Source organism: Armigeres subalbatus, chromosome 2 (assembly GCF_024139115.2).
Source record: "Armigeres subalbatus isolate Guangzhou_Male chromosome 2, GZ_Asu_2, whole genome shotgun sequence".
Taxonomy (NCBI): Eukaryota; Metazoa; Arthropoda; class Insecta; order Diptera; family Culicidae; genus Armigeres; species Armigeres subalbatus.
In genome coordinates, this window is record NC_085140.1 from 323,505,442 (window position 1) to 323,532,484 (window position 27,043).

Consider the following 27,043-nt stretch of genomic DNA (forward strand, 5'->3'; position numbering starts at 1 on the left):
TATTTAGACACGTAACGCAAAAAGTATCAATTTTCAGTTACTGTGTCATTTTTTGTATAAAAAGTCTGCAAATTATGTATCACTCAGCATTAACATAACTACCACGCACCCCCCTTCCCCCGCCCAATTATGTGCGCGCATATCCCTCCGCATTCTTGAGTCCTGCATTACACTACTAGTAAGAACAGGTTATGCCTCAGCCTTGGTGAGAGTTGAAATCATTTAATTTGCAAACACGTGAACTCGTTTGTGCGGATCAAGTGCTGCTTTTTGAAAAAAACCATGTCCCTATCTTGCTACCACGGCTGAATTTATGACACAACAACAACAACAAGCAGCGTGCATTCGTCGTCCGAGACACTTTTATTGGCTATCGCCGATGCTTATGAGGATGGAATGGAAGAAGAAAACATATTATTCTGCCTTATCGCTCCATAATAATGCTGTACTTGAACTGATACAATTGGCCAAAACACTTATCAGCAGACGCAGGTCCCCCGCAAGTCTGGAGTGGAAAATTACCGCATGACAAGATCTTGTCGAACGTGACGCTTGACGACGGATTGTATTTATCTAACACGACACTCACCTGCATTGGGTAGGCTCGTCGATTGGACGGTTGAACTATCACCTTAACGCCCTGCTTGATGAGCTTCTTTACGCCAGCTGGACTGAAGGAGGCTCGTCGCTCCCATACTGATTGATCTTCGCGACGAATCGCTATCACTGTGCCCGTCTGTGAAGGTGGTAAACCGCACTTATTAAAAAAATTAATAGTAACACGTGGAAATTTTAATATTTCAAACAGATGGTCTATGTACTTAATGATTATTAAAAACTACATATTATTTGCTAAACAATTACTTTTTTGTGAACTAATCAAAACCAAATTAATTATTCAAATTTTAAATTTTAATTCCAGCAGACTTTTTTTTATTATATTTCTAAAAAAAAAAAGTTCATTTTTGGATTCCGAACATAGAAAAAGGCCAATTGCAAACGTGGCGCTTATTATCTCCTCAAGTTCTTGAACACATAAAATCAACACACTTTTTGTTTATGCTTCCTAAAAATAGTCACTATCTATTTATAATAATTCTATTTTCGGTATAATAAGACTTTCCAAATCTATAAATTCCACTCACATGTTTAGCTCGGGAAAACATCCGAAGGGATGAGTTATCACGGCACCTCAAAATTCGTAACATGTTAACGGTTCAAGTGCTACAGCACAACTGGTACAAATTGCTCACGTCGGATTCGAGAAGATCTCCTGTGTAATACCCTCAGGCAATTGGTTTCGGTGGTTGGCATGGCAGACGACGGGAACTCGCTATCAGCACAGCACAATACTGTGAGGGAAGGTGGAAATACTTGCCAGGACTGAACATTTCTGCTCGAACACTTCAGTTCTGCATGCGCCCCTTCCCTCGTCTCCGTGCTTCCCATCCTTAAAGTTGTTTGCCTTTCGGCGCAGGCAATACGACGAGATAAGGAGATCCAGCCACCCGGTACCTTCGCATATGTACGAAATGCCTGCGAGAGGATGACGCGATGAAGGTTCAGACGGATCTTTCTTATCACTATGAGGCGTGCAGGGCAGCAGCAAATATGTGTGACGATATGAAGCTCACATGCTTGATGCGTTGCTGCGCATTTTTATAGTGCGTTTCAAAAGTTCTTGTCGGTTCGCAATCGCATGAGGAATGCCTTGCACAATGTAACTTCCGAAAGCAGTTTGCGACTCAAGTCTTGAGCAAGAAGGAAGAATTCTGCCGATGAATTCAATTCACTTCCTCAGATCTTTTGAATAGCATTGAGAAAGTTTGTACATATGTATTTTAATATTTCCAAGAGCAATTTGATTCTTTTTAGAAGGTAGTTATTCGCCTCGTTAATTTTTCTCATCCATTTCTTTAGTTTTTCGTAACATGTACATTTCCACCTACAGTAGTGTAGTCGGTCTGGTCGGGTTCGTCGAATTTCACGACAATTTAATTACTCGAAAACCATCAGCGATAGAGTTTTGACATCTTCAGAAGAAATTATCTACAAGAAAAGATCTATTTTTGGTTTAAGTTACCAAAAGGGTGGCTCATTTGTGACAAATTTTGTGAAATGTTTTTTTTTTATTCTTTCCAGTTTGTGGATCGTGCTATTCTACAAAGTTGTAGAGAATTTAAATCTAAACATTTTTGCTTAAAAAAGATTCATTTTATCTCATAAGGGTAATATTTTATGACAGAATTACTAAATTATGATAGGGTGGACCCGAAAAAACATCCCCCGTAACGCTGAGTAGACACCTTTGCGTGGTGTGTAACGGTGTAAGATCTACCACGGTCACATTGTCAGCTACAGGCAAATCCTGACCCAACGAATACCTTCCCCAGTATCCAACTCCGTGGTACTTATGAGGGTGTCGCTGAGTCTGGGGCCTCTCGTTAAGTAAGTACTACACCAACACTTCCTTCCCCTCCCAAGTTACGGTGAAGATGGGCGTGGCCAGGAGTAGTAATCCTCGTGCTTTTGTGATGTTTATCCTAGATTGAAATCAAGGACCACACCCACATTGATTTCTGATAGCAATCTGAATAAGGATTTCAAAAAAAAACATGAGTATTACTAGTGTCCAATCTACGAAGTATACCGTAACTATGCTATACTATGCTATGCTATAGGGTGGACCCGAAAAAACAGTTATTGGTTTGAAAACTCAAAATCTCAAAACTCATGGACGATTCAAATCAAGCGTGAGTTGAATCCAACTCAGCACCTAAAAACTCATGGATGAGTTGAATCATCCATTTGAATCATCGTAGGTTTTCTTTTGTTCTCCTTTGTTAAAACTAGTGAATTTACGTTTGTCGCATAAAATAACAGATGCTCTTCCACGTATTCCAATTAAGGTAAATCACCGCTTTTTAGATGAGATGGTGGTTTTGGCATGTTTTATTCCGTTATCAGTGGATTTTTTGATCGAACTTTATGAAATTCGGCACAAGATGCATTAATGTACAAATAATGTTCCCTCCGGTGGTGCGGCCCTTTGCACTTGAAAGATCTCTATCCTGAGCGATGTCCAGCTATCGCTTTAACCAGTTGCCATGTTAGATTTCGGTCGACTTCTCTTATTTCTTTATTGAGGCTTCGCCGCCTTGAGCCTCTGGGTCTGCCTCTGCTGCGATGGGTTCCAGCCTAATGCTTGTTTACAGATTTCGTTTCCGCCCCTACGTAGAGTGTGGCCGACCCAGCCCCACTTCCGACCCAGAATTTTTGTTGCTGTCGGCCTCTGGTGACAACGACGATGGAGCTCGTTGTTTGAGATCCAATCGTGAATTATATACCGCAGGCATCTGTTGATCAACACCTGCAGCCGTTGAGTGTTCTCCACTGATACACACCATGTTCCGCTAGCGTATAACACCACAGATTTTAAGCTAGAGTTGAAAATTCGTATTTTGGTGCGTTCTTAAACTTGCAAAGGCAGGCCTTGCTTTCTTGAGCCGTGCGCTTATGTCGATCTTGGTACCGCCATCCAGAGCCTAAAATATTCATCTTCATGAAGCAACTTCGGTCCGAATTTTGACAAACATCGCATGAATATTCAAAACATAGAATGACATAGTCAAACGACTACTCCACCAATTCATTCATTCGACTGTCACTGAGTGTGCTTACTATGTGCAGAAAAAACATAATTAGCATTGTTTATGTTGATGTTTACCGTTGAAAGTGCCTCGCGGATGAAAATCAGATTCAGTTTCTTTACTCATTTGAAACGTGTTCAGATTTTAGATAATATATCAATTCGTAGGACCAAGGGGCCCTCCTTAGCCGTGCGGTAAGACGCGAGGCTACAAAGCAAGACCATGCTGAGGGTGGCTGGGTTCGATTGCCGGTGCCGGTCTAGGCAATTTTCGGATTGGAAATTGTCTCGACTTCCCTGGGCATAAAAGTATCATCGTGTTAGCCTCATGATATACGAATGCAAAAATGGTAACCTGGCTTAGAAACCTCGCAGTTGATAACTGTGGAAGTGCTTAATGAACACTAAGCTGCGAGGAGGCTCTGTCCCAGTGTGGGGATGTAATGCCAATAAGAAGAAGAAGAATCAATTCGTAAAATGTGCATAAATATTCAATGACTAATATTCAACCGAATATTGACAGTCCAGAGCCGACTATGAATGTGTCTGGAAGTGAGCTGACAAGTGAAGAAATTTTCGATTATTTTTCACTCTGCCGCCATCTGACGCCATTTGGCTACCAAGATATTGGAAGCTTTCAACATTCTCCACTGGTTGCCCGGATACTGTGAAACTGGAAGGGGTCACCGTGTTGACGTGTAGGTTTTGTTAACGTTGATGACTAAACCTGCCGAAGAGGAGCGCTCGGCAAGGTCGTTGAGCTTACTCTACATATCAGAGCGCCGCGACGCGCCGTTGAGCGAGGAGTGCAACGTCATCTGCCAATTCGAAGTCATTAAGAAAATTATTTTGAGCTTTTTAGTTGAGTCGAATCGAGTCAAGTACGAGACACTGAAGACGGCCTTACTGTTGAGGTCGAAATACGTATCTGTCAAGATACAATTAAGTGGTGGAATTCAATGGGATTGTACAAACTCGTCTTATGGGAATTCGAAGTCGTTTAGGTGCTCCATGGCTATAGGCTGCCATAACAGCCCGCGGTTTGGTTCACGGTTAATCGCATCTACCAGAATCACGTCGATTACGATGAGGAACAGTAACGATGATAGAATACATCCTGCCGACCCACACACGAGCTACGACCCGGATAGGGTCGGACAAGACCCCATTGTGCAGCATTCTGCACGAGAAGGTCTCGTACTGTGCCTCGATAAAGCCGATGATTTTCTCAGGAACCCCTAGCGTCTCAGGGCGCCCCACATAGTTTCGTGATTGAGACCGTCGAAACCTTTTTCGTAGTCAATGAATACCAAGTAAAGGGACTCTTGGAATTCGTTGACCTGCTCCAGAATGATACGGAGCGTGACAATATGGTTCACACAGGATCTTCTGGCACGAAATCCGGCCTGCTGCCGCCAGAGAGTCGCATCGATCTTCTCCTGAATCCGGGCTAGGATAACTTTCAGTGATAACCTTCACTAAGATACCTTGCATCCAGTTGACCGGGAAAGCAGCGGTGTCCCAGATATTACGAAATAAACGATTCAGTATCTCGGCTGATATGCGATCGACCCCTGGGGCTTTATTCGATTTCATGCTTTGGGTGGCTGTTTGAATCTCTAGTGGCGATGGAGCTACGGTATTGACGCGTGTTATATGTACGTCGGATCCCAGGCAGATCATGCCGAGGTAGTGGTGGCCAGCCTGGCGCTTGAAAAAGTTGTTCGAAGTGCTCGAAACAGCGTTTCAGCTGGTCAGTTGGGTCGGTCAATAACTGATCATTCGCGTCTTCAACAGGCATCGATTTGATAATAGTTTATTATAAATAAACTTGACAAGTAATACAAGATTTACCGAAAACACAACTTCGTCCGAACTAATAAGTTACGCAATTTTGTTGTAAATAATTATTGATCACAAGACGAATTTGCGTAGAGATTAAAGGAATAGACAATTCAACTTCGTTTTTAAATAAACTTCTGTAAAACAACTATTTAAATTCGTATCAAGAAACATATAATACAAATTCTAACATAGTGGCTCAAGTTCCGTAGATTTGCAAATCAGAATCCTAAGTTTGGACCGTAAATCTCTTCCGAAATTTCTTTGGGAATTTGGCAGAATAATTTGTGTAAACAACAGCGGAAATTTGTATGAAATTTGTGCGGAAAGTCCTCCTTCAATTCTTGTGACAACTTGTCATAAGACGAGATCGTACTATTCCATTTAATTCCACCACTTGATTAAGGTACCCCGGGGCAAGTGAAAATACGGGGTAAGTGGGTACTATGGCCTCCGATTAATCGGTGAACGTTTTTAATGGTAACAATGTTCTAGAAAGATGAAGCAGAACTATCAACGAATTCGCCTGACACAAAAATATTTGAAATCAAAACCATTTGCGGCACCATACTAATGGTATTGTTTAATCATGACTTTAAACTACCGGCAAAAGTTATTACTTTTATTTTGATTCAATGGATTTCCAACAAAATGGTCGTTTCTAAATTCATCATTGATGTGGAAAGTGAATATTTTAAGCAATTAAATAATTGTGTGACATTTAAAACGATTTAAAAGTTTTAATTAAAGCTAAAATCTGCATTATTCACTTTGCATTGAGTTTTAACATACATGGGGCAAGTGGGACATATTTGAACAATATTTTCGATAGAGCCATTTTAACTGTTTTTTGTTGTCTAGTGAAAATAACATTGGCACTCATAGTGCTCATATATCATATGGATCTGACTCAAATTCAGTTGATATCGTTGGTTTCGTTGTTAAGAAGTAGTGTACACTTGATTTACCAAATGTGTATTTTACTTTCTGAAAATTATCTCCTTATGGAAAAGAACAATGCTTGTAACTATGCGAAATTTACCGTTTACAGTGCAAAAAATCTATTTATTCTACAATAGATCAACAGGTTTTGTCTTGTGTTTTGTTTTTCTTAAACTTCGCATCAGATTAACAGATTTTCAGATAAATAAAGTGCTTAAGACATAAAATGGCCATTTCGTTCTATTACAAATTTACAACACTGCGCATCGCCTGAATAAAATCGTTTCTTTATGTTCTAATTTGTGTTCTAAATAGAAAAACATTTATTCGATAAGTGACCAAAGATTTGCTTATCCTTTCAATCTAACACATTTGGTAAGAAAGTAAGCTAATGGAAAGCCAGGCAACAGCCAATTAAACAGTAAACCGGCTGTTGTCTTGTTTTTATATCTGCTAACATTGTAATCCCTTTATTTTTGAAAAAAAAAAAAAACAAAAGTCTGACAAGCAATAAACCTCCATCCATGATCTGAAATACTACGACTCAGAAATTACATGAACATTATAGCTACATTCTTCAAATTAGTTTCGTTCTACAGCATAAAGCAGAATAGGTCCCACTTGCCCCGTTTGAAGGGGTAAGTGGGTCCCACAGGTGAATTTATGTCACTACCAATATTTTTTGTAACTGAATAAAGGGCTTACAACACGGCCACACTTCAATAATGGAAGCATATAATGATGTATCCGTGGTTAATGTCCTGAAATATCCTGCTTCCTAAGTATGCGTTAACAATTTTGTTAAACTAGCGTTTTTTTAGGTCCCACTTGCCCCGGGGTACCTTATGTCTTTAAAATATACGTATTTCGATCTCAACAGTAAGGCTGTTTTCAGTGTGGTACGAACTAGTCTTATGACAAGTGAAGACATTCCACTAAAAGTTCAACTCAACATATTTTTTTTTCATCTTGTAACAAGTTTCTTCAGGAGTTTGTAACCGTCAAGCATTACAAATAAACAAATATCTGTGTGAGAATAATTTTGACTGCGATTGTCAAATGCTTGCTAACTGCCATAGTAAAGAGGGTCGATTTAGGACAATGTTTGCTCTGGTGGGTGCAACTTTGCTTGGTAGCAGCATGGAGGCTTCCGTTGGTAGCTGGGATGCTAGCCTAGCGCTATGGCATACGAAACGAATGGAAATGTGTAATACAATGCGAAGCAGTGCTCTCTTGTTTTTCGGCAGTCAAAATGAATAGTTCGATAAAGATTTACCTCCGAAAAGTTAATTTGTTAGTCTGTACTCCTTCCGAAACCGATTGCTTTGGGCTAAATTGGGCGAGTTTTCCCGCGTTGGACAAGTCCACGCATCGCGCCATCCGTCGGCCATTCCGGCGAATCACGACATGAGTCACCCGAACCCTTCATCGGCAATTCGAAGAGTTCCGGCATCTGTCGACCCATTTTGGATGTCCGTCCTTGACTTATGGTGTGAGGACAATGTTATCCGTCAGCCCTCCAACCGGCTACACCATCCGTCGGCCGAACCATTCATCGGCAAACCTGCGAGTTCCGCATCGCTCCATCCGTCGGCCATCCCGACGTGTCACGTGTACCATTGGTACTTCGCGTGCCTGAAGTAATAAAATAGACTCCATCTCGCGGTCCTTAGCCTCTTACCCAGCAACTCCTATCCCTACCTCCTCGTGGCGCTGGCCGGGATAAGAGTAACCTTAGGGAAGATCGGGTAACCAACCCCGGTGGGAACTATGGTCGTATGCTGACAGGGAAGGGGCGAGTTTACTCCTCTCCTGAGCGTCTGTGCTCCATGTTAGGGGCGGCTGTTCATCGTCCGAGTGTCAGCTAGGGACACTAAGTGAAACTGTGCACCATGGTCCACCGGAAATAAGGAGAAATAGTCCTCCGGAAATTTAGTGTCAGGCCCTGCAAGCCAGCCCTTAAAAAACTCACGCAACAAACAATCATCAAGAGAGTACGGACCGGAACCATCATCGGCGAAGACCACTGCGACGAAAAAGGACTAGCGATTGTAAACTCGGTTCGTGGAACTGCAAGTCTCTCAACTTCATCGGGAGCACACGCATACTCGCCGATGTGCTCAAGGACCGTGGATTCGGCATCGTAGCGCTGCAGGAGGTTTGTTGGAAGGGATCAATGGTGCAAACGTTTAGAGGTAATCATACCATCTACCAGAGCTTCGGCAACACACACGAGCTGGCAACAGCTTTCATAGTGATGGGCATTATATATGCGAGATAAGTATTGTAATCAACATTATAGAAAATATGAAAAAGTTTTGAAAGTTAATTAAATTAAGCTATTTTTAGAGTTCTTATACCAAGTTTATTACTGCATTTCATGATATTTGTCGTTGCATTATATGGCAATGGCTAACTGCTCATACTGAGAGTCACTTCAAGTTCTTACAAATTTTTATGTTGCCAATCGCACAGGATATTTTTGTCTGCTGGCCGTGAAGCCAGAATTGCTTTTATTCTCTCCGCGTGTCTCTATATAATAACATCGTCTCTGATCTGGTGGTGGCTGATCAATGAGGGAAGTTAAGGATGCCATCCAACAGCTAAAGACCAATAAAGCAGCTGGTAAGGATGGTATCGGAGCTGAGCTCATCAAGATGGGCCCGGAAAAGCTGGCCACTTGCCTGCACAAACTGATAGTCAGAATCTGAGAAACCGAACAGCTACCGGAGGAGTGGAAGGAAGGGGTTATATGCCCCATCTACAAGAAAGGTGACAAACTGGAGTGTGAGAACTTTCGAGCGATCACCATCCTTAATGCCGCCTACAAAGTGATATCCCAGATCATCTTCCGTCGTCTGTCACCATTAGTGAACGAGTTCGTGGGAAGTTATCAAGCCGGCTTCGTTGACGGCCGCTCGACAACGGACCAGATCTTTACTGTACGGCAAATCCTTCAAAAATGCCGTGAATACCAGGTCCCAACGCACCATCTGTTCGTTGATTTCAAGGAGGCATACGACAGTATAGACCGCGTAGAGGTATGGAAAATTATGGACGAGAACAGCTTCCCTGGGAAGCTCACCAGACTGATCAAAGCAACGGTGGATGGTGTGCAAAACTGTGTGAAGATTTCGGGCGAACACTCCAGCTCGTTCGAATCGCGCCGGGGACTAAGACAAGGTGATGGACTTTCGTGCCTGTTGTTCAACATTGCGCTAGAAGGTGTCATGCGGAGAGCCGGGTGTAACAGCCGGGGTACGATTTTCAACAGATCCAGTCAATTTATTTGCTTCGCGGATGACATGGACATTGTCGGCCGAACATTTGCAAAGGTGGCAGAACTGTACAGCCGCCTGAAACGTGAAGCAACAAAAATTGGACTGGAGGTGAATGCGTCAAAGACAAAGTACATGCTTGTGGGCGGAACCGAGCGCGACAGGGCCCGCCTGGGAAGCAGTGTTACGATAGACGGGGATACCTTCGAGGTGGTCGAGGAATTCGTCTATCTCGGATCCTTGCTAACGGCTGACAACAACGTTAGTCGTGAAATCCGAAGGCGCATCATCTGTGGAAGTCGGGCCTACTACGGGCTCCAGAAGAAACTGCGGTCGAAAAAGATTCGCCACCGCACCAAATGTGTCATGTACAAGATGCTTATAAGACCGGTTGTCCTCTACGGACATGAAACATGGACAATGCTCGAGGAGGACTTGCAAGCACTCGGAATATTCGAGAGACGGGTGCTTAGGACCATCTATGGCGGTGTGCAAGAAGACGGTGTGTGGCGGCGAAGAATGAACCATGAGCTCGCCTAACTCTACGGCGAACCCAGTATCCAGAAGGTAGCTAAAGCCGGAAGGGTACGATGGGCAGGACATGTTGCAAGAATGCCGGACAGCAACCCTGCAAAGATGGTGTTCGTTTCCGATCTCGCATGGGACGAGTGCCTGTGTGAGCGATAATGAGCGAGTACGCTTAGTACTGCCATCCCCCCAGAAGTAGTACTGCGAGGTAGTTCCTGGGGGAAACGATGGTGGAGCCCAAGGGAGTTTAGTCGGTATTACCGGTATGGTCGAGTCCGACACTCCAGTACACTTCCGTGTGGTAGTTTGGCAACTACAATGCACGTGTACTGGGTTAGTGTGTAAATGCATTCTCCCTTGTAAAAAAAAAAGGTACGAGACGGCGTGGAGCGCAGCGAGCGAGATGGGCAGACCAGGTGCAAAACGACTTGGCGAGCGTGGGGCGTATCCGAGGATGGAGAGATGCGGCCTCGAACCGTGTATTGTGGCGTCAAATTGTTGATTCAGTGTTATCTGTTTAGATGTTAACTAAATAAATGAAATGAATGACATAAACATGCTTTTAAAATTAATGCATCTTGTGCCGGATCAACAAAAAATCCACTGGCAATTAATAACGGAACAAAACATGCCAAAATAATCTCATCTAAAAGGCGGTGCTTATTGAAGTAGTTTTGGATGTTTAGTTCTTGTTCATTTAGCTTCAGTATTTCTAGTGGTGAATAGGGCCATCTAGAAGGTTTGTAATCAAGGGTGTAATAATGCGGGTTTCTTAGTTCTATTATCAGTTTGGTACAAATATATGTAAGTTTGCAGTTTAAAATCATACTTGAAATCAGTAATATTCTAAAAACAAACTTGAACAGACGTTCAGTAAATTGTGATAAGGAAATTGCTATTTCACCTGTATTTGCTTAGAATTTAGTTCTAAGCCACGCGGATTTGGCGCGGAATGGAATTCATGTCGCTCGGAAGTGGCGCGGATTTGATTTTAGTCAGCGCGGAACTGGCGCGGAAAATATTTCAGGATCTCCGTAATAATCCTGTATTTACATATTAAAAATCGATTGATAGTTTGCCGTTTTGAGATATAATTTAAAATTGGTCAAGATTTTTTTTTTTAATCTTATAATTCTTCTGTTTTCCATTTTTTAGCGGGCTTGGTAATCATATGGCTACTGCTTCTGCCTCATACGCAGGAGGTCTTGGGTTCAATCCCAGGTCCGTTCCATTCTCCTACTTTGTATCTTTCTCTATATTTCCAATTAGAAATTCCTACAATCTATCACATTGGTAGCTCGTTAACCAAAACGGACCTCTGCCTCTCGAACCTAACCCAAAAATTCCAACAAATTCCGCATGAACTCGTGGCAAGTGCAGAGGTATATTCGGCTTGCAGTGGGCGAGTGATTGCATCATCATTTCCTCCCCCTTCCCTACATTGACTTGCATTCTGACGTGGCATGCGCCAGTATGACCTAACAAATGAGATCACCAGTACTTGTACATTGAAGATGTGTGTTAGTCCCCTGTGCAAGAACAGCTGATCTGGTCATAATGGAGTAGCAACTACGAGCAGTCAATCAAGCTCAAGCTAATTCTTCTGTTTTCCATTTTTACATGGTTGTACAGGTAAAACCGGTGGTGGCTGACCCCATGATTACTTCCGGTCTTTTACTATACTTAGTACAGTAATAGTCAAGCATTCGTTGTACATATGACTAATATAAGGGGCTATAGATTGATGAAATGTTTGAAAAGTTTGAAGAGTTTGAAAAGAAAACGAATGTTAAGACCAAGTGCCACTGGATGACTCCAAACGGGCCAGTATAATGTGGAGTAGTCAAGTTTTAACTAATCAGCTAATAAATAGTATAACTTATTTTGCCACGTACTAATTTCAGAATAATTTATTTTTCTCGCATCAAATTACACAGGGGAACAAAGACCTCAGAACCAATTGATGTGTCTTCGGTAGATTTTGGCTCGCTGAATCCGAATCTGTCCTCAGATATGCTCTAACACGTCCAAATTTTGAGATATAGCTAAATTAATACCGCTAATTTAAATAAATTGGCATTTTTCGAAGGACTTTCATGAAGTATAGAAACATAATTTTAGATCGATCAATACCCGAAACGGTATAAGCACATCTGATCTTATGAATTTCCATCAGATTTGCACGTTACAATTGTTTTCTATTCGGTTTTCCTTGAATTTAAGTTCGATAAATTTAATTTAAAAACATTCCATGCAAGTCCGTTTCAAAAACTTGCATGCGAAAGCCATCAGCACCAGTTCAAAGTCACCAAAAATTCAACAACATGCGGCCAGAGGAACTGGGATATGAAAATGTTGAATGAAGTATAGAGATACTAGTCAGTTTGTAAATATATGTTTCATTCGACATATCTTTTTTTTTCATTTTATGCTCAACATTTCTCCTCCTCCTAACATGTTATTCTGCTCGATTTCTGGTTGTTTTTTTTCGATCGATCGACTTCCAATAACCACACGTAATCTGTTAACATGTTGCAATTGTGATGTGCTAGAATATACCTAGTGTGAACATGATGATCCAGAAAGTTCCTTTCTTTTAATCAACAAGGAAACAGATCGGATAGCAATTTGAACAAATTCAAATCATCTACTAGGTCCCCTACCAGAGCATTCAAGCCACATTGACTAATAAAATACATTCCAGCATTCGGAAAATAAGTTGAAACTTAAACATTTTGTAACTTCATCGTAAATTTTCTCATACATGCCGTTGTTTTGTTAAATTAGAGAAATATCAGAGTGCAGAATTGGCGGATCATTCAACCATATGCTCGGGTAACTGTAACATGTTGAACAGCACACAAGTGGAGCGGAGCCCAAGTTTTTTTTTCTGGCTCATTACTTTGCGTCTTGGCACATAACAAATCTTGATAAAACTAGTGAACTTTTTCCCGTTTCACTGTTATAAACTAACCATAGATAAAAGATAATTGCATTGGGATTATTGCAACATCCATGCAGCACGAGTTGGTTGTTGACGTTTTCCGGTTTCTGTTGCGTAGCCGTCAACGTCGCTTCAGCATGCATGCAATCATACACAAGAGCGATCGAATGCAACCAATGCAACTTATCGATTCGTTGATTGATTTCGCTAACTGATAATTTTCCGCCCAAATTTCTATCATAGGAATATTGGAATGATCATAAATAGCAGGAATAATCAAAATATATAGAACTGCGTACAGTTCTCGTACTTGCTTTATTCAAATGAACATAATAAAGGAGCTTCAATTGATATAGTAAATACACCATATCACTTGAGCAATTATTGAAAATTTAACGCGCCAGAGGAAATACAATATCATATTTACATTCAATAGAACTTACTTCAATGAAAATATATTATGTTTTTTGCGTGGACAAACTATTATATAGAATTCTTTTTACTTTTCACTAAAACCGTTCACAGAAAATAACCAGGGACAAGTCTTCGAAAATGGCTTGCATAAAACATATTTTTAAATATCTTTCACTTAGGTGCCCGCCAGATTAAACGCGACGTGCGATGCGACGCGACGCGACTCACGTAAAAGAATAACAATCATTATCAACAGGTTGTCAAATAGCACTGTCGCGTCGCGTCGCATCGCACGTCGCGTTTACTCTGGCTTGCCCCTTAGTAAAATTGTAGATAAATCACACTTATTATGTTTAACTTGTTCAAAATGCACCACATTTCGAAAGATTAGATGTTTGTGATCCATTTTGGACCTTGATTGACTAGTAATTCTTTCTATAGGGTTAACGATGGCTTTTCTAAAATGCTCAAAATCATTGATTTTACGACATTTATTGAGGTATATCTCAAAATCTCGACGTGTTAGAGAAAATCTGAAGTCAGATTCGGATTCAGCGACCAACAATCTACTAGGGACACATTATTTGGTGTTAGGGACAAAATCTTGTTGAGCTGTGTAATAGAAAACTATATACAGATATTTTTTTTATTAAGCATTGAGGATATGTTTTTAGTTAAGTTAAACAGCAGATATGCATGTATTTTAACCATTAATAAGGCAGAATTATAACACCTGTATTTTTGTGTCTGTTGTAAGATTAATTAATAATGTGTTGCGGGCCGGCGAGTGAAAGCCGCCCAATTCTTTTATCCACCTCTTTCCAGACGACCAATGATGAAGAATTGCTCCAAGATAATCTCATAGTTCCAGTAGGTTCCAGTATTATCAGTGGTATTCATAACTAATAGCACCTACAACCACAGTCAATACGTTCACAACATGATGACTTCGAGGACAATCCCCACATCTTCTGTGAATTGCAGATAAGTCTTCGTCTTCTTATTGGCATTACATCCCCACACTGGTACAGAGCCGCCTCGCAGCTTAGTGTTCATTAAGCACTTCCACAGTTATTAACTGCGAGGTTTCTAAGACAGGTTACCATTTTTGCATTCGTATATCATGAGGCTAGCACGATGATACTTTTATGCCCAAGGAAATCGAGACAATTTCCAATCCGAAAATTGCCTAGACCGGCACCGGGAATCGAACCCAGCCACACTCAGCATGGTCTTGCTTTGTAGCCGCGCGTCTTACCGCACGGCTAAGGAGGGCCCAGAGAAGTATTCCGTTTATATTTTAATTGCACTGAGCCCGTTCTAATTTGATAGGTGAATATTCCCGTTGATTAATAAAGCAAGTGTATAATTTACTATTTCATGGCAAAATACCACTGCGAAACGGGACCCTTCGGAGCCTTAAGTACGATTTCGGCCCGGTTGCACCCAAGAGGATCTTAGTGCAGTACCTACCGGACGTGTTGCCCGGTAGACGTATCGCTCAGCGGTATTCAAATCAACGCAGAAGCAGATAAGCTGTGTGGTCAGAGGGTGAGGGTGCGTTGATATTAGAAGATTTGATTTGATGATTTTCACTAGTCCAGTTCGCTGAGTGATAAGGTACGAGTAGTACGAGCCTTGAGGTGTGTTCCGTATCAATATCCTTTTCTTGTGACATACTGTTATCCACTTTCGTCATCTTCCATTGAGAAAAGACTTATCGCTAGTCAAGTTGAAAATCAGAATGGGGGACTATCGAAGTTGGATTTTTCTCGCAATCCGTGTACGTTAAACCTAACTTTGCTAGTCTAATTAGACTAGCGCGCCACTAGCAAAATTGGGTTTAACTTACGGATTGCGAGAAAAATCCAACTTTTTTTTTGTGTCTTTATTAAGGAGACTTTCAGCCCGAGGCTGGCTCGTCTCCGATAAATCCAACTTCGCTAGTCCCCTATTTCGGTTTTCAACTTAATTGAATAGGGGGAATGACGGCTTTTGTTCTATTATTGTCAGGGGGGTTTTTATGACTGATTATGCTCAGATTTGGCCTAAACATTCTTTGCATATCAAAGAATATTGTGGCCAAATTTCATAAAATTTGGTCGACAAAAACCCCCTGCCAATAATAGAACAAAACCTGCCAAAGCCGTCTTTTCCCCTATAACGAGTCTGTAGTTTTGCATCGTTTCGAATTCATATTTTTATTATTTCGTTTTGATTTTTGAATTTATTATTCATTGATTGATACTTTTGTTCTTTACTATGAATACAGTTATAAATATTGTATCAACATTCAACACCGGACCAAGGCTTCGTGCGTCGTGCACAGGTCGTGCATATTTAAAAAGTCTACAAACTTGACCAACTGTAAAGTGTAGACCTCGCTCTCCATAAAGACAACTGAAAAGCACACCAACCATGATTTACCGTAATGACAGCTGTTGACAGTTTATATAAAGGCGTCGAACATAAATAGAGCCACACAATTTTCCTACTACTATTACTCAATTTTACTCAATTTTATGGCGTCGTCGATGGATCCCGTGTAATTACTTTGACCAATCAGAGCACCCCACACCGCTGGCACAAACATTCGCTCACTACTAATGTTTGTGGTGCATCGCCACTTCGCCAGTAGTCTCGCCTCGCCATAGTTTTAGCTCTGGCAGATCGCAGAGCATCGAGAAAATTATTCCCATTCAATCGCAATCAAATAAGGAAGTGTACGGGAGTTTCATAGCAGAGTGAAGAAAAATAAACCAGTTGAAATTGGGAACATAGGGCCAGATAGAGCTTGAAACACAGTGAATAATCGTGAATAGGTTCTCTATGAAACAAAAGTTTAATAATTATTGTGGAAAGGAAATTTGGTGACGGATAGTGAAAGGTCTTTGGTTTGGCATCTCGTTGCTGGTTGATTCAATCAAATTTCTTTAATCCGTGGACGTGGTGCGGTCCATCTTTCTGTGCTAACAAAGAAGTGTCATCGTTCAGGGGCGTGTGGTGCCTGCCTAGAAACGGCGCGGGCCTAAATTTAGATCAAAGTGGTATAAATCTACGCCGTTCCTATTTTATCCGAGGGAGGGCTTGAAGGATTATTTACGACAACAATACATTGTGAATCATCATCAAGGTTCGCTAGTGGATAAGGAGCTCCAGCTCCATCAGCGAACAACAGTACGGCAGCGATTGCATCATGGATATTACGCTGATAGTCAAAGCATCGAACCAGCAGTTCGATGATCAGACGATCAAGTGCGAACCGTCCTGGACGATCCGGCGGCTTAAAGGGCACCTGACGGAGGTTTACCCCGGAAAACCCGTAAGTAAAAGAGTATTGCCTATGTTGAAAATAAACCGACTCTGCTAAAGGTAGAAGAACAAAACAGTAAAAAACCTTCTCCCGAATCGGCTAGGTGTGGACTTGTGCACACTGCTGTTTACGATGAATGTCTGTCGCAATCTTCACTTTGATTTTGTGCTATGATGATGTTCTGCAGCAAGGTGGCAAAAGGGAAACTACGAAAACAAGATTTACTACAAGCTGGTGTTTATTAGGAGTAGGTATGTTATTGCGGTTAAAAATCGGACGAATCAATTAGCAAGTAGCAATGAAGTTTTATTCTTTTCGATTGATTTGTATTAGTTTAGTTAGCGCCACGTCAGAAATACTAATGCTATTTTAGTCTTTTTTTTAAGACAATTCGCGGAGGAAAGTTATGATCAGCGATATATGATGCTGATGGCGGCTGCGTTTGAATGAGGGACTAGCATCTTTTTTTTTTCCTTGTTGGGTATTTTAATCACTGCGACCATTTGTTAGATCTATTGTGATATATGCCCCATTTGATCTAGCTTTGTCAAGTTGACGCATCATTACTATTTAGAGCAATTGCATTACCTTAACTACCAGCGTTATCCCAATGCGGTATTATGGTTCTGATGAACCATATTGGGACTTGTTCTCCAAACTTCTGAGGGTTCTATCAGCCCCTTGTCGAAGAACTGTAATCTCTTTCTAAAAATTGCCGGACAATGGCATAACAGATGTTCTTCTGTTTGTATGCCGCAGAAGTCTTCTACATGTATGCCGCAGAAACGACATTCATCATCTTGAAGTTTTCCTAACAGCTTCAAGTGATATCGGCTCGGGCAATGGCCTGTTATAAGGCCTGTGTATGTGTTAAGATCTTTTTTTGTAAGATCTAAAATTTTGCGAGTGATAAATACGTTTGGTGTGATGAAACGTTTAGACTGCCTCGCAATCAATGTGTTATTCCAAATGTCCTCTATTTTAGAATGTTCACAAGATTTGAGTTCCATTCGAAGAGAACACGCAGATACACCACAAAATGGTCCGGGACCTATGAATTGTCGAGATGAACCAAGTCTGGCCAGCATATCAGCTTGTTCATTGCCTTCAATGCCACAATAACCAGGAATCCAATACAGGTTCACTTTGTTACGACTACCCAAGGTTTGGAGTGACTGCACACATTCCCAAACGAGCTTAGATCTACATATTGCTGATTTCAAAGCATTCAATGCTGCTTGATTGTCAGACATTATGCAAATATTTGAATGCCTATAATTTCTGCGTAAGCATAATTTAGAGCATTCAAGAATAGCCTGAACTTCAGCTTGGAAAACAGTTGGCCATTTGCCCATGGGAATCGAAATATTTATCCCTGGGCCAGTCACGCCTGCCCCAACTTCGGTGTAAAATACAACCATCGGTGTAAAATACAATTGATCCTGAGCGAAGATTTGGTCCACCGTTTGCCCATGTATTTCGCTCAAGATTAATTACATCAAAACAACGGCAAAAGTTGTATCTTCTCCTCATCCAGTCATCATTGTGTGTGATAAGTGAGGTTTTTGTTTAGAATACTAAGATGTCCTTTTTGGTCACCTTCGAAGAGGTTTGAATCTCTTTTGATCTTCAAAGCACTCTTCTCTGCTTCTAACTGAATAAATTGATCCAATGGTAGCACGTGCAGCAAAGCGTCTAGCGCTTTATTGGGCGTGCTTCTCATTGCACCAGTTATTGAAAGAGTAGCCAATCTTTGAAGTTTTTCCAACTTTTTCTGAACCACCGTTTCTTTTGTTTTTGGCCACCATATTAATGCGGCATATGAAATTCTGGGTTTCACAATCGCCGTATAAATCCATTGAATCATGTTTGGCTTCAGTCCCCACTTTTTACCGAATGTCGCCTTACTTATCCATAAAGGATTTGTAGTCTTACTCAATGCTTTCTCAAGATGTAAGTTCCAATTCAGCTTACTGTCAAGTCTAACTCCAAGATGCTTGACTGAGTTTGAAAGTTTCAAATCTGCTCCTTTCAATTTCAAAGTAGGAAAAGAATAATTTCTTCTCCTTGTAAACCCCACCAATGTGGCCTTTGAAAGATTTATGTTTAATCCTTCTTTTTCACACCATAGTGTGATGAAATTTAGGGCAATTTGCATTCGGTTAGAAATAACACAGTTATATAGAGGAGTTTTCGTTAAGGTGATTATACAATCAAGCCATGTGGTGAATTTCAAATTCACCACACGGTTTTCTACTCCTACTATCAAAAGTTCAAATCTAGCGTAAAAATTTTCGTATGATGCTGAAATCAAAGTCGATTGTTTAGCATAAGTAACCAAACAATCTACGGATGTTTCATCCCCATGGGCATTGTAGTTCTCTCAATTCGTGCGCTTGAAATATCACTAGAAAAAGCACGTGGTTTCCAAAATGGCCGATTTGTGGCGTTGTTGTATAACCACCTTAAATAGGATGATTTTATATGCTCATCTATTAGTTTTTCCATTATTTTTAATATGATGGACGATAAGCTAATTGGTCTGAAGGATTTTGGGGATGATTTATCTTTCTTATTAGCTTTTGGGATAAATGTGACACGCACTCCCCCCCATGCGGTCGGTATATAGCCTAATATTAAGCTTGATCGGAACATCTTTGTCAGAATGAGTACTAAGATTTCTTTTCCCTTCTGTTGTAGAACAGGAAAAATTCCGTCCCTACCTGGCGCCTTGAAGGGTGCAAAAGAATCAATCGCCCATTCTACTTTCTGTTCAGTAAATATTTCACTGGCCAGAGTACAACTAGCATCGCTCCTAGTGCAATTCATCCCAGTGACCTTATTCGTTTGCTGAATATCTCGCCTGGCTTCATTTACACTAGTTTGCGATACAGATACATTCTGGTCTTCATGTAAATTGATGATAGAACATGGGAAGTGTTTTTGCGTAATGATTCTAATGTTTCATAAGTTGACTTGGTACAAGAACCATCATCTTTTTTAAAAGTCCCAAGACCATTTGTGTGATCCTTAGCAAGGACTTTCTGCAGTCTGGCAGCAACTGGAGTACTTTCAATGTTTTCACAAGTGTGTCGGTACCTCCATCATTACCGCAACAATATCTCGTTCAATGAATTCTGTGATTGGAAAATTTTTTGCTTCTTCATTCACCAAAATTGCAGCCCTGGGGTGTGGACTAGCATCTTGGTGTGAGCCTAGTTGCATTCGTATTTCATGAGGCTAACAAGGGCAATACTTTTGTATCCTATGGCTAATCTGCCCCTATTCGCATAAGCGTCCCATGTCAGTTTTCTTCAACTTTAGTAATATGCCGTTGAATGTTTCAAACTCGTTTTACATGGAGAAATACAAAAAAAATCTAATAAATTAATTAAACCTCAAATCTTTCTTAAAATTTGGCATAATATCCTTCATCTGTATACATTGCTATGGAACTATTAAATGGACCATAATTATATTTCTTTTTTTGTGAAAAGGTGTATCAAAATCTGGAATGTGACTGTTGTGCGAATAAATTGCAAGATGGGACAACACAAGTGGGCTTTAATTTTCAAGTTTCTTGAACGAAGCCTATTGTTTTATCAGTTTTTCTTAAAGATGATGCAATTTTAAGCTTCTGTCTGGAAAAAAATCATAATCGCCAAAAAAACGACATGGGACTCTTATGCTAATCGCGGCAGTAATGTGTTCCCCCAACTCTCATGTCCGTAACATTTTTAAGATGACCGGGAACCATTCAGCAACGTCTTACTTTGTAGCAAATAGGATTTAATAGAATCCTCTCAGAAAGGTAAATCATCGTTTCTACTGCTGATGTTGAGTGGTTGACATCGAACTTTGCGCACAAATCACTACTAGTAAAATTTGCACCGGGGTACTCGGATTTCAAAACCATTTGCTTGAGGGGCAAGTGTTTCGTAAGGAAGCGATTTCAGGATCATAACTGTTCCATTATTTTATTCTCGGCGTTTCTCTGGTCACCAGGAGTGAGATTTTTTAGCTGGCGATGCCAAGATATATTATAACATTGTAAAAAATGCTAGTGAATGCGTTAACCTTGAAACCAGTCTTCCCACGAACCTGAACTGAGTTCAACTTGAGTATAATTTTCTTCAGTTCAGTTCAGTTCCAAACCCGCATCGCTACTGTACTCAGGTTCGGGTGTATACCGTGTACCGAGCGGTACATGTATAAACTGAAGTACAAAACTTCGGTTCGAACTGTGGTACACCAAACACAGACGAGCTATATCCGAACAAAAGACGAAGTATGTCACTTCGACGAAAAGAAGCGAAAGGAGAATGGGAGAGGCTGTAAAGATAAGAGTTGAATGCTAGTGTTCTGATCCAGCGTTCTTTTTATATGTCGAAAGAAATTTTTAATTTTGTTTTTATTTTTTTCAGCAGAGAATAAAAAAGAATAATGTCGTTTTAGTTTATTCGCACCGGTGTAGGTAAACTTGCACTGGAATCGTTCGTTTTTAAAAACGGTGCAGTTCCATTCTTACTTTATTTTGCCACCGGTGTAGAAAAATTTACACTTTGCCTGAATCGGGTAGGCACCGCGTGGTAACAATACTTGTGTGATGTGGAATTGTCATAAGTTTCCTATTAGGTTTCTTATTAGGTCTTTCGGGTATCTTTGTTTTTATTTTATTATCTGCTGATATCTATGCCTCATTAAAATTATCTTCTATATAATAAAAAAGAAATGGACTGTGTTTGTATCCGCATATTTCCTCATGCGAAAATTACGTGAAAAGTTTAGTAAATAGTGAAAAATTAAAATTATGATTTGTTTGGAATCTTCGCATGGGCAGTTCACAACGCGCTTTATCGCCTACTATGCAGGACAACGTCTGCCGAGTCGACTAGTATTTGATAATTTGTATCAATGTTGTTGAAGTACAATCAAAAGCTGCAAAGATTCTTTATACAAGTACTTTCTATGTACATTTTTTTTATAATATTTATGGATTATTACAATTATCAGTGGTTAAAATAAACGATTAATTATATCAAAATCAACAAAAGTAGGTAGACATTAAAAAAGGGAGATCAAATTTCAATACATGTTAAATTTTCATAGAAAAATCTTTCTATATTCAATATTACCTTGCAGTCAGTCATATTACCTAACAATTAGTCAGTCTATTTTAACTTTTTCCAACAAATATTGACATAATCTAAGAGTTTTTCACTGTGAAATTCTGAAATAGATCTCAAATTAATAGTCGATTTACATAACTATGTTGAAATCGAAAAATAATTTAAAATTTGCACATATGCGGTCAAGAACAGTGTTCTTGGTTTTAACTTCAATCAGTTTTACGCATCATATCATTTTTAAAGCAAAGATATAAGGTGGACTTCAATTCAAAACTTGGATCATTCACATATCTGAATTTTTCTACTATTAATATAAATGTATTGTGTAATTATGTTATATACTATTTATATGAAATAATTGGAGTAAAAGAAAAAATGTCAAGTTTCCAGAGACCGACTTGAAGTAAATCCTGCAACGTGCTTTTTTTAATTTAACCATCTATAAATGTTATAATACATTAATAAATTATTTATGTTGAAGTCTACAAACTCATTATTTTTGGATAAAATTCAAATTTTACGATCATTTTGATACAGTTATCGAGGGGTGAGAATAGGGTTTAGAATAGGTCATTGTTTCAACAGCTTAGAATGTGTTTAGTGCCAGAAAAATAATTAATTATGAAAGTCCTTTTCGAACAATTTTGTTATCGACCTCTTGGCTGTCAGTAATGTCGATGGCGGTAATTGAAATAATCTTCATTTATAATAAGTTTTAAATAAATATAAACATACAATATGATTGGAATCCAGTAACTTTTCCACGGCTAGATTCCATAAATTTCTAGCATTCACAATTTATCAAATCCCACAAGAACCATTTGTTTTTTTTGTAGATTTTTCTACATTAACAATAAACAAAACCTTATGCCTAACCATGTTTTACGTTTTCAATTTGCAAAATTAAATTACAAAATTGGTGTAATAATGTGTGCAATATAAAGTATATATTGAAAAACATTAAAAACAAGACGAAATTATCATATAAATCCTTGCATAAATCTCAATAATATTTTCTTGCTATTTGATTGACGGCATCATCAACTCCATCGAAAACATGTGTTGGCAGTCAAAAAGTTGCACCTAAACTGTTCGTATTTGCGATGATAAATGTTGCACCTACCGTGTATACGGTTCGGAATAAACGAACATAAGTGTGAAACACAACACGTCAGCTGTACTGTACCCTTACCGTACCGAAGTTTGAACTTGGGTTTGAAAATGAACTCGAACGCAAGTTCGGGTTTGAGTACATCATCGTGCGTTGCGGTTCGAACGGAAGAAGAGAGTTCAAAAAGAGTACGCGTACTCTTGTACCGAGCGGGTTTGATGTTCGTTGGGAAGACTGCTTGAAACCCTTGAATCGCTTGAAGACTAAATATACAAGAAATTTTCTTACACTCAGTATCGATAAATGCTAAGGTGGCTAAGTCATCATGTTTATAAGGAAACGAAACACGGAACACTACTTCCGGCTACACTCTTCAAAGAATGTATCGTATTCAGGATTTTGGATCCTATTAGATCAATCAAAGTTAATTGCCTATATTCCGGGTATTAAACCACCCGAATTGGACATTAATTTACAATGTTCTGAAAACTCATATGAAAAATGTATGGTAACCACTTTCCCTTCGATGGGATTCGAACCCACGACCCGCAGTACGCCATCCTATTAGAATTATTGAATTAGTCGTTAAGTTCTGGTACCTATAATAGGAAACAATCTAAATTGAAGCTATTCAATTCGGTTTCATACTTTGCTACACGAAAATATCTGTCAAAAATTGGTTAATTTTTTATTAGCGCTTGGTGCGATTTTGCAGAATCCTGACCAAGTGAACTCGCGGGCTTTTGTCATTTTGTCAAATTTCCATTTTTTTTTATTTTAAAAAACATAAATAAAGTTTAAAAAAAATATTGCCTTTCTCGTATACTAAGTATACGTAAAGGCTATACTACCTGTAATCGCATATTTGTCCCATCTCCGCTGAGTTTTTTTTTTGAGGATGATACGGAGCGTAACAATATGGTCGCACATGATCTTCCGGCGCGGAATTCTGCCCGCTGTCGGCGGAGTGTGGAGTTTATCCTGTATCTGATTTAGGATAATTTTGCATAATATTTTGGGTTGGGTCGGTGAGTAACTGACCTGTTGCGGCTTTAACCGGCATCCTCGGATTCATCCTTGCTCCACTCAGGCGTCGTGAGGTATCCTAGAGGAGGCGAATATCGCCAGTTGTTGCAGCTTTCTCCCCTGCGCCAGCCAGAGTGTCCACCCACGCTTGCATATCGCGTCTGCACTCTGTAGAAGCGATTAACTTCCTTCTCTAGAGCCGAATACCGGTAACGGGACTCGTAGTTAGCTGCCCTGTTTTTGCCCGCTCTATCGCGGCCTTTGCTTTTCTTTGCATCTGTAATACATTCCTTTCGCTGAGTGCGGAGCTTACCCAAGTTGTTGTCGTTTGTTATAAAGGCATTATTGAAGGCTGTCCACTGCTCTTCTACGCTTCCGGAACATTCGCTGCCCGATTTTGAAATTTATCAACGAACGATTTCTTCACAGCTGGATCTTCTAGTCGACATGTGTTGAATCGCTGTCCAAAGCTCTTCTCCCGCCGCTGAATCCGAACAATGCGTAATCGGATTTCGCCAATTGGAAGGTGATTCAGGTGCGATGTCAGCGTTGCGTTTATTCCGGACATCTAGAATACTCCGTCTAATTTTTTGCTGATGCGTGTCAATCACGAGAGACTCACGTGCATGGGCAAAGGGTGATCCTCCAATTACCTACCATGTCGTTATTGCCACAGAATTCTGCAAACAGCTCACCGTTTTCACTCATTTCTCCAAGACAATGACGTCCCATGACACGCTCATAGTCCGTGTTGTCGGAACCTTGATGTTACCTTTCGGAACTTTATCTATGACGGCATTCAGTTCACCGCAGACATTCTCTATGTCCTGTAACACGGCAACATATGTGGGCGCATAACATTGGATTATCGTGAGGTTCCTTACCCGTGTTCTGAATCTGGCAATTTTTTTTTTTTTGTGTCTTTATTAAGGAGACTTTCAGCCCGAGGCTGGCTCGTCTCCAATCTGGCAATTATTATTCGCTCATTAATTGGTTCCCACTTGATGAGCGCCTTAGCGCTAAGCAGGAAGCCAACTCTTTTATGCAGGGAAGTGTTGTTCTATCGAATACCGGAATACAGTAATATCCCGATTTTGTCACCCCCCTGGTGAATTTTGGGGTGATAAAACAAGGTATGTGACAAAATTGGAAAAAAAAATTTTTCTTTTTTTTAAATTCATTCCACAAATATGAATCATTTCAAGCCTTGGAAAGGCCAAATGCGCGAACGGTACCCGTTATTTCTTGTCGAAATTGCTTACATAATATTTCCCAGGTACTCAGAAGTCGTTCGTAATAAACTACAGGCGGTGAAAGTTATTTCATGAAAATCAAAGTTGTTTTTGGTATTATTTACGAAAATAAAAAGAATGACAATTTTTTTGGGGTGACAAAATCGGGTCGAAAACGTGACAAAATCGGGACGTGATAAAATCGGGTCGAAAACGTGATAAAATCGGGGGTAGACAAAATCGGGGAGTGACAAAATCGGGTCAGTACTGTATAACAATACCCGAGTAGACGAAAATAACTCAATAATATCAAATGTTGATAAGATAGCAAAATGAGATATGGACATGATTGATATAAGAGATAAAAGATCAGACGATAATATCAAAATTTAGCACTCAAATATCATCAGAAGATCAACTTATGCTATTTGTAATAAGTGATCAATATCATGTGCCATTAGTTTGTTCTTATCAATAGCATATCTTGATATCTAAATGATATTTCGGTGCAAATTTTTGATATTATTGCCTGTTCTTTTATCTTTTATATCAATCAAGTCCATATCATGTTTTGCTATTCTGTTTATGGCTTCTGCCCGGGTACCTGTCCCGGAGGTAGTTTGAGATCTCCAAAGTTTGGCCAACGGACTTCACTCAGTCCTAGGATTCCGAGCTTCATGCGCCGTGCCTTGCTGGCGAGTTGTGTCAGCTTACTTGCTGAGCTAACGTTAAAACATTCCATGTTCCTATTTGTATTATTTGTTTCATGCCAAAAGTCGTCCTCGTTAAATCAGTTCTCGATCTTTCTCGAACGGTTTGTGAAGTTTCGGGAGCAGTAGAGTAAGGTCCCTATCCACCGGGATGGGGCTGCCATCTTAGATACAACTTCCGGGGAATAGCATTTCATGCTCAGCCGCTGGATGCCAGAACAGACGCAGTTGGAGCCGTAACTCCTTGGTGAACAGACGCTCGATCAGTCGTGTCAAATTTGTTGTAAGTCCTACCCAACACCAAGACTAGGCTAGTGCGCTTTGAGCGGCACACGGTCGCTTTGAAAGGGCCTGCTTGCGGATATTTGCAGCTTTTTATAGAAGTTCTCCAACCCCATCACATCCTAGGCAAGCCCCCAGATCGCACCCCCTCACTTTAGCTGATGTCAGAAAAACAACTTAGAAGCAAGAAAAAATATGCTTCCAACCCTTTGACTACCCACGAGTGCATGCATAAAACAAACAGAATTTTAATTTGGATTTAAAAATAAATATGTATGAATCTAACATATCTCGCGTAACATATGATTACGGCTTATAAACCAAAACCATGATTTTTCATTTTCTAGCATAAACGATTGCTTTGTAAATTATTCTTTATCGTTGGTAAAACTCCGTACTTAATATCTCTTAAGAAACACATTGCTATTTTGAGTGAACGTCTCATGAACCATTTGCACCTTAGTGGTTTTTAAGTCCTTTGTTGGCGCCCTTAACTACCATGCGGAATGTTTGCTTTGGGTTTTAGGCCGTTCACTTTATATTGCTTATTTAGAAAAACTTGCTTCAAGTTATTTCAAAATGTATATTCTTACTAGGTTTTTGATATATCGCATAGCAGAACTACTCTGGCTAACAAATCTAA

The 27,043-nt window shown here is 40.0% G+C and overlaps 2 protein-coding genes across 2 annotated transcripts in view; one reads left to right on the forward strand and one right to left on the reverse strand.

Moving 5' to 3' along the window:
- Positions 1 to 424: 424 nt before the first annotated feature.
- Positions 425 to 1,390, reverse strand: LOC134209918 (alpha-aminoadipic semialdehyde synthase, mitochondrial-like). The gene is made up of 3 exons (XM_062685936.1): positions 1,146 to 1,390; positions 590 to 736; positions 425 to 505 (listed from the first exon to the last, which is right to left on the reverse strand). Exons 1-3 carry the CDS (start codon positions 1,206 to 1,208, stop codon positions 425 to 427), a joined length of 291 nt encoding a protein of 96 aa, XP_062541920.1. The 5' UTR covers positions 1,209 to 1,390.
- A 14,798-nt stretch (positions 1,391 to 16,188) lies between these two features.
- Positions 16,189 to 27,043, forward strand: part of LOC134212697 (homocysteine-responsive endoplasmic reticulum-resident ubiquitin-like domain member 2 protein) — a 29,453-nt gene continuing 18,598 nt past the window's right edge. Inside the window, exon 1 of the mRNA XM_062690779.1 lies at positions 16,189 to 16,919. Coding sequence (XP_062546763.1) covers positions 16,794 to 16,919 — 126 coding nt within the window. The 5' untranslated portion in view covers positions 16,189 to 16,793. The remainder of the gene's footprint in view (positions 16,920 to 27,043) is intronic.

Bases quoted from the DNA above. Each gene is read 5' to 3' on its own strand.
- LOC134209918 (XM_062685936.1), bottom strand. From the start codon at position 1,208: ATGTTACGAATTTTGAGGTGCCGTGATAACTCATCCCTTCGGATGTTT. The intron at 737-1,145 runs GTGAGTGGAATT...CCACCTTCACAG, and splicing joins TGTTTTCCCGAGCTAAACAT to ACGGGCACAGTGATAGCGAT. The intron at 506-589 runs GTGAGTGTCGTG...TTTCCACTCCAG, and splicing joins GACGAGCCTACCCAATGCAG to ACTTGCGGGGGACCTGCGTC.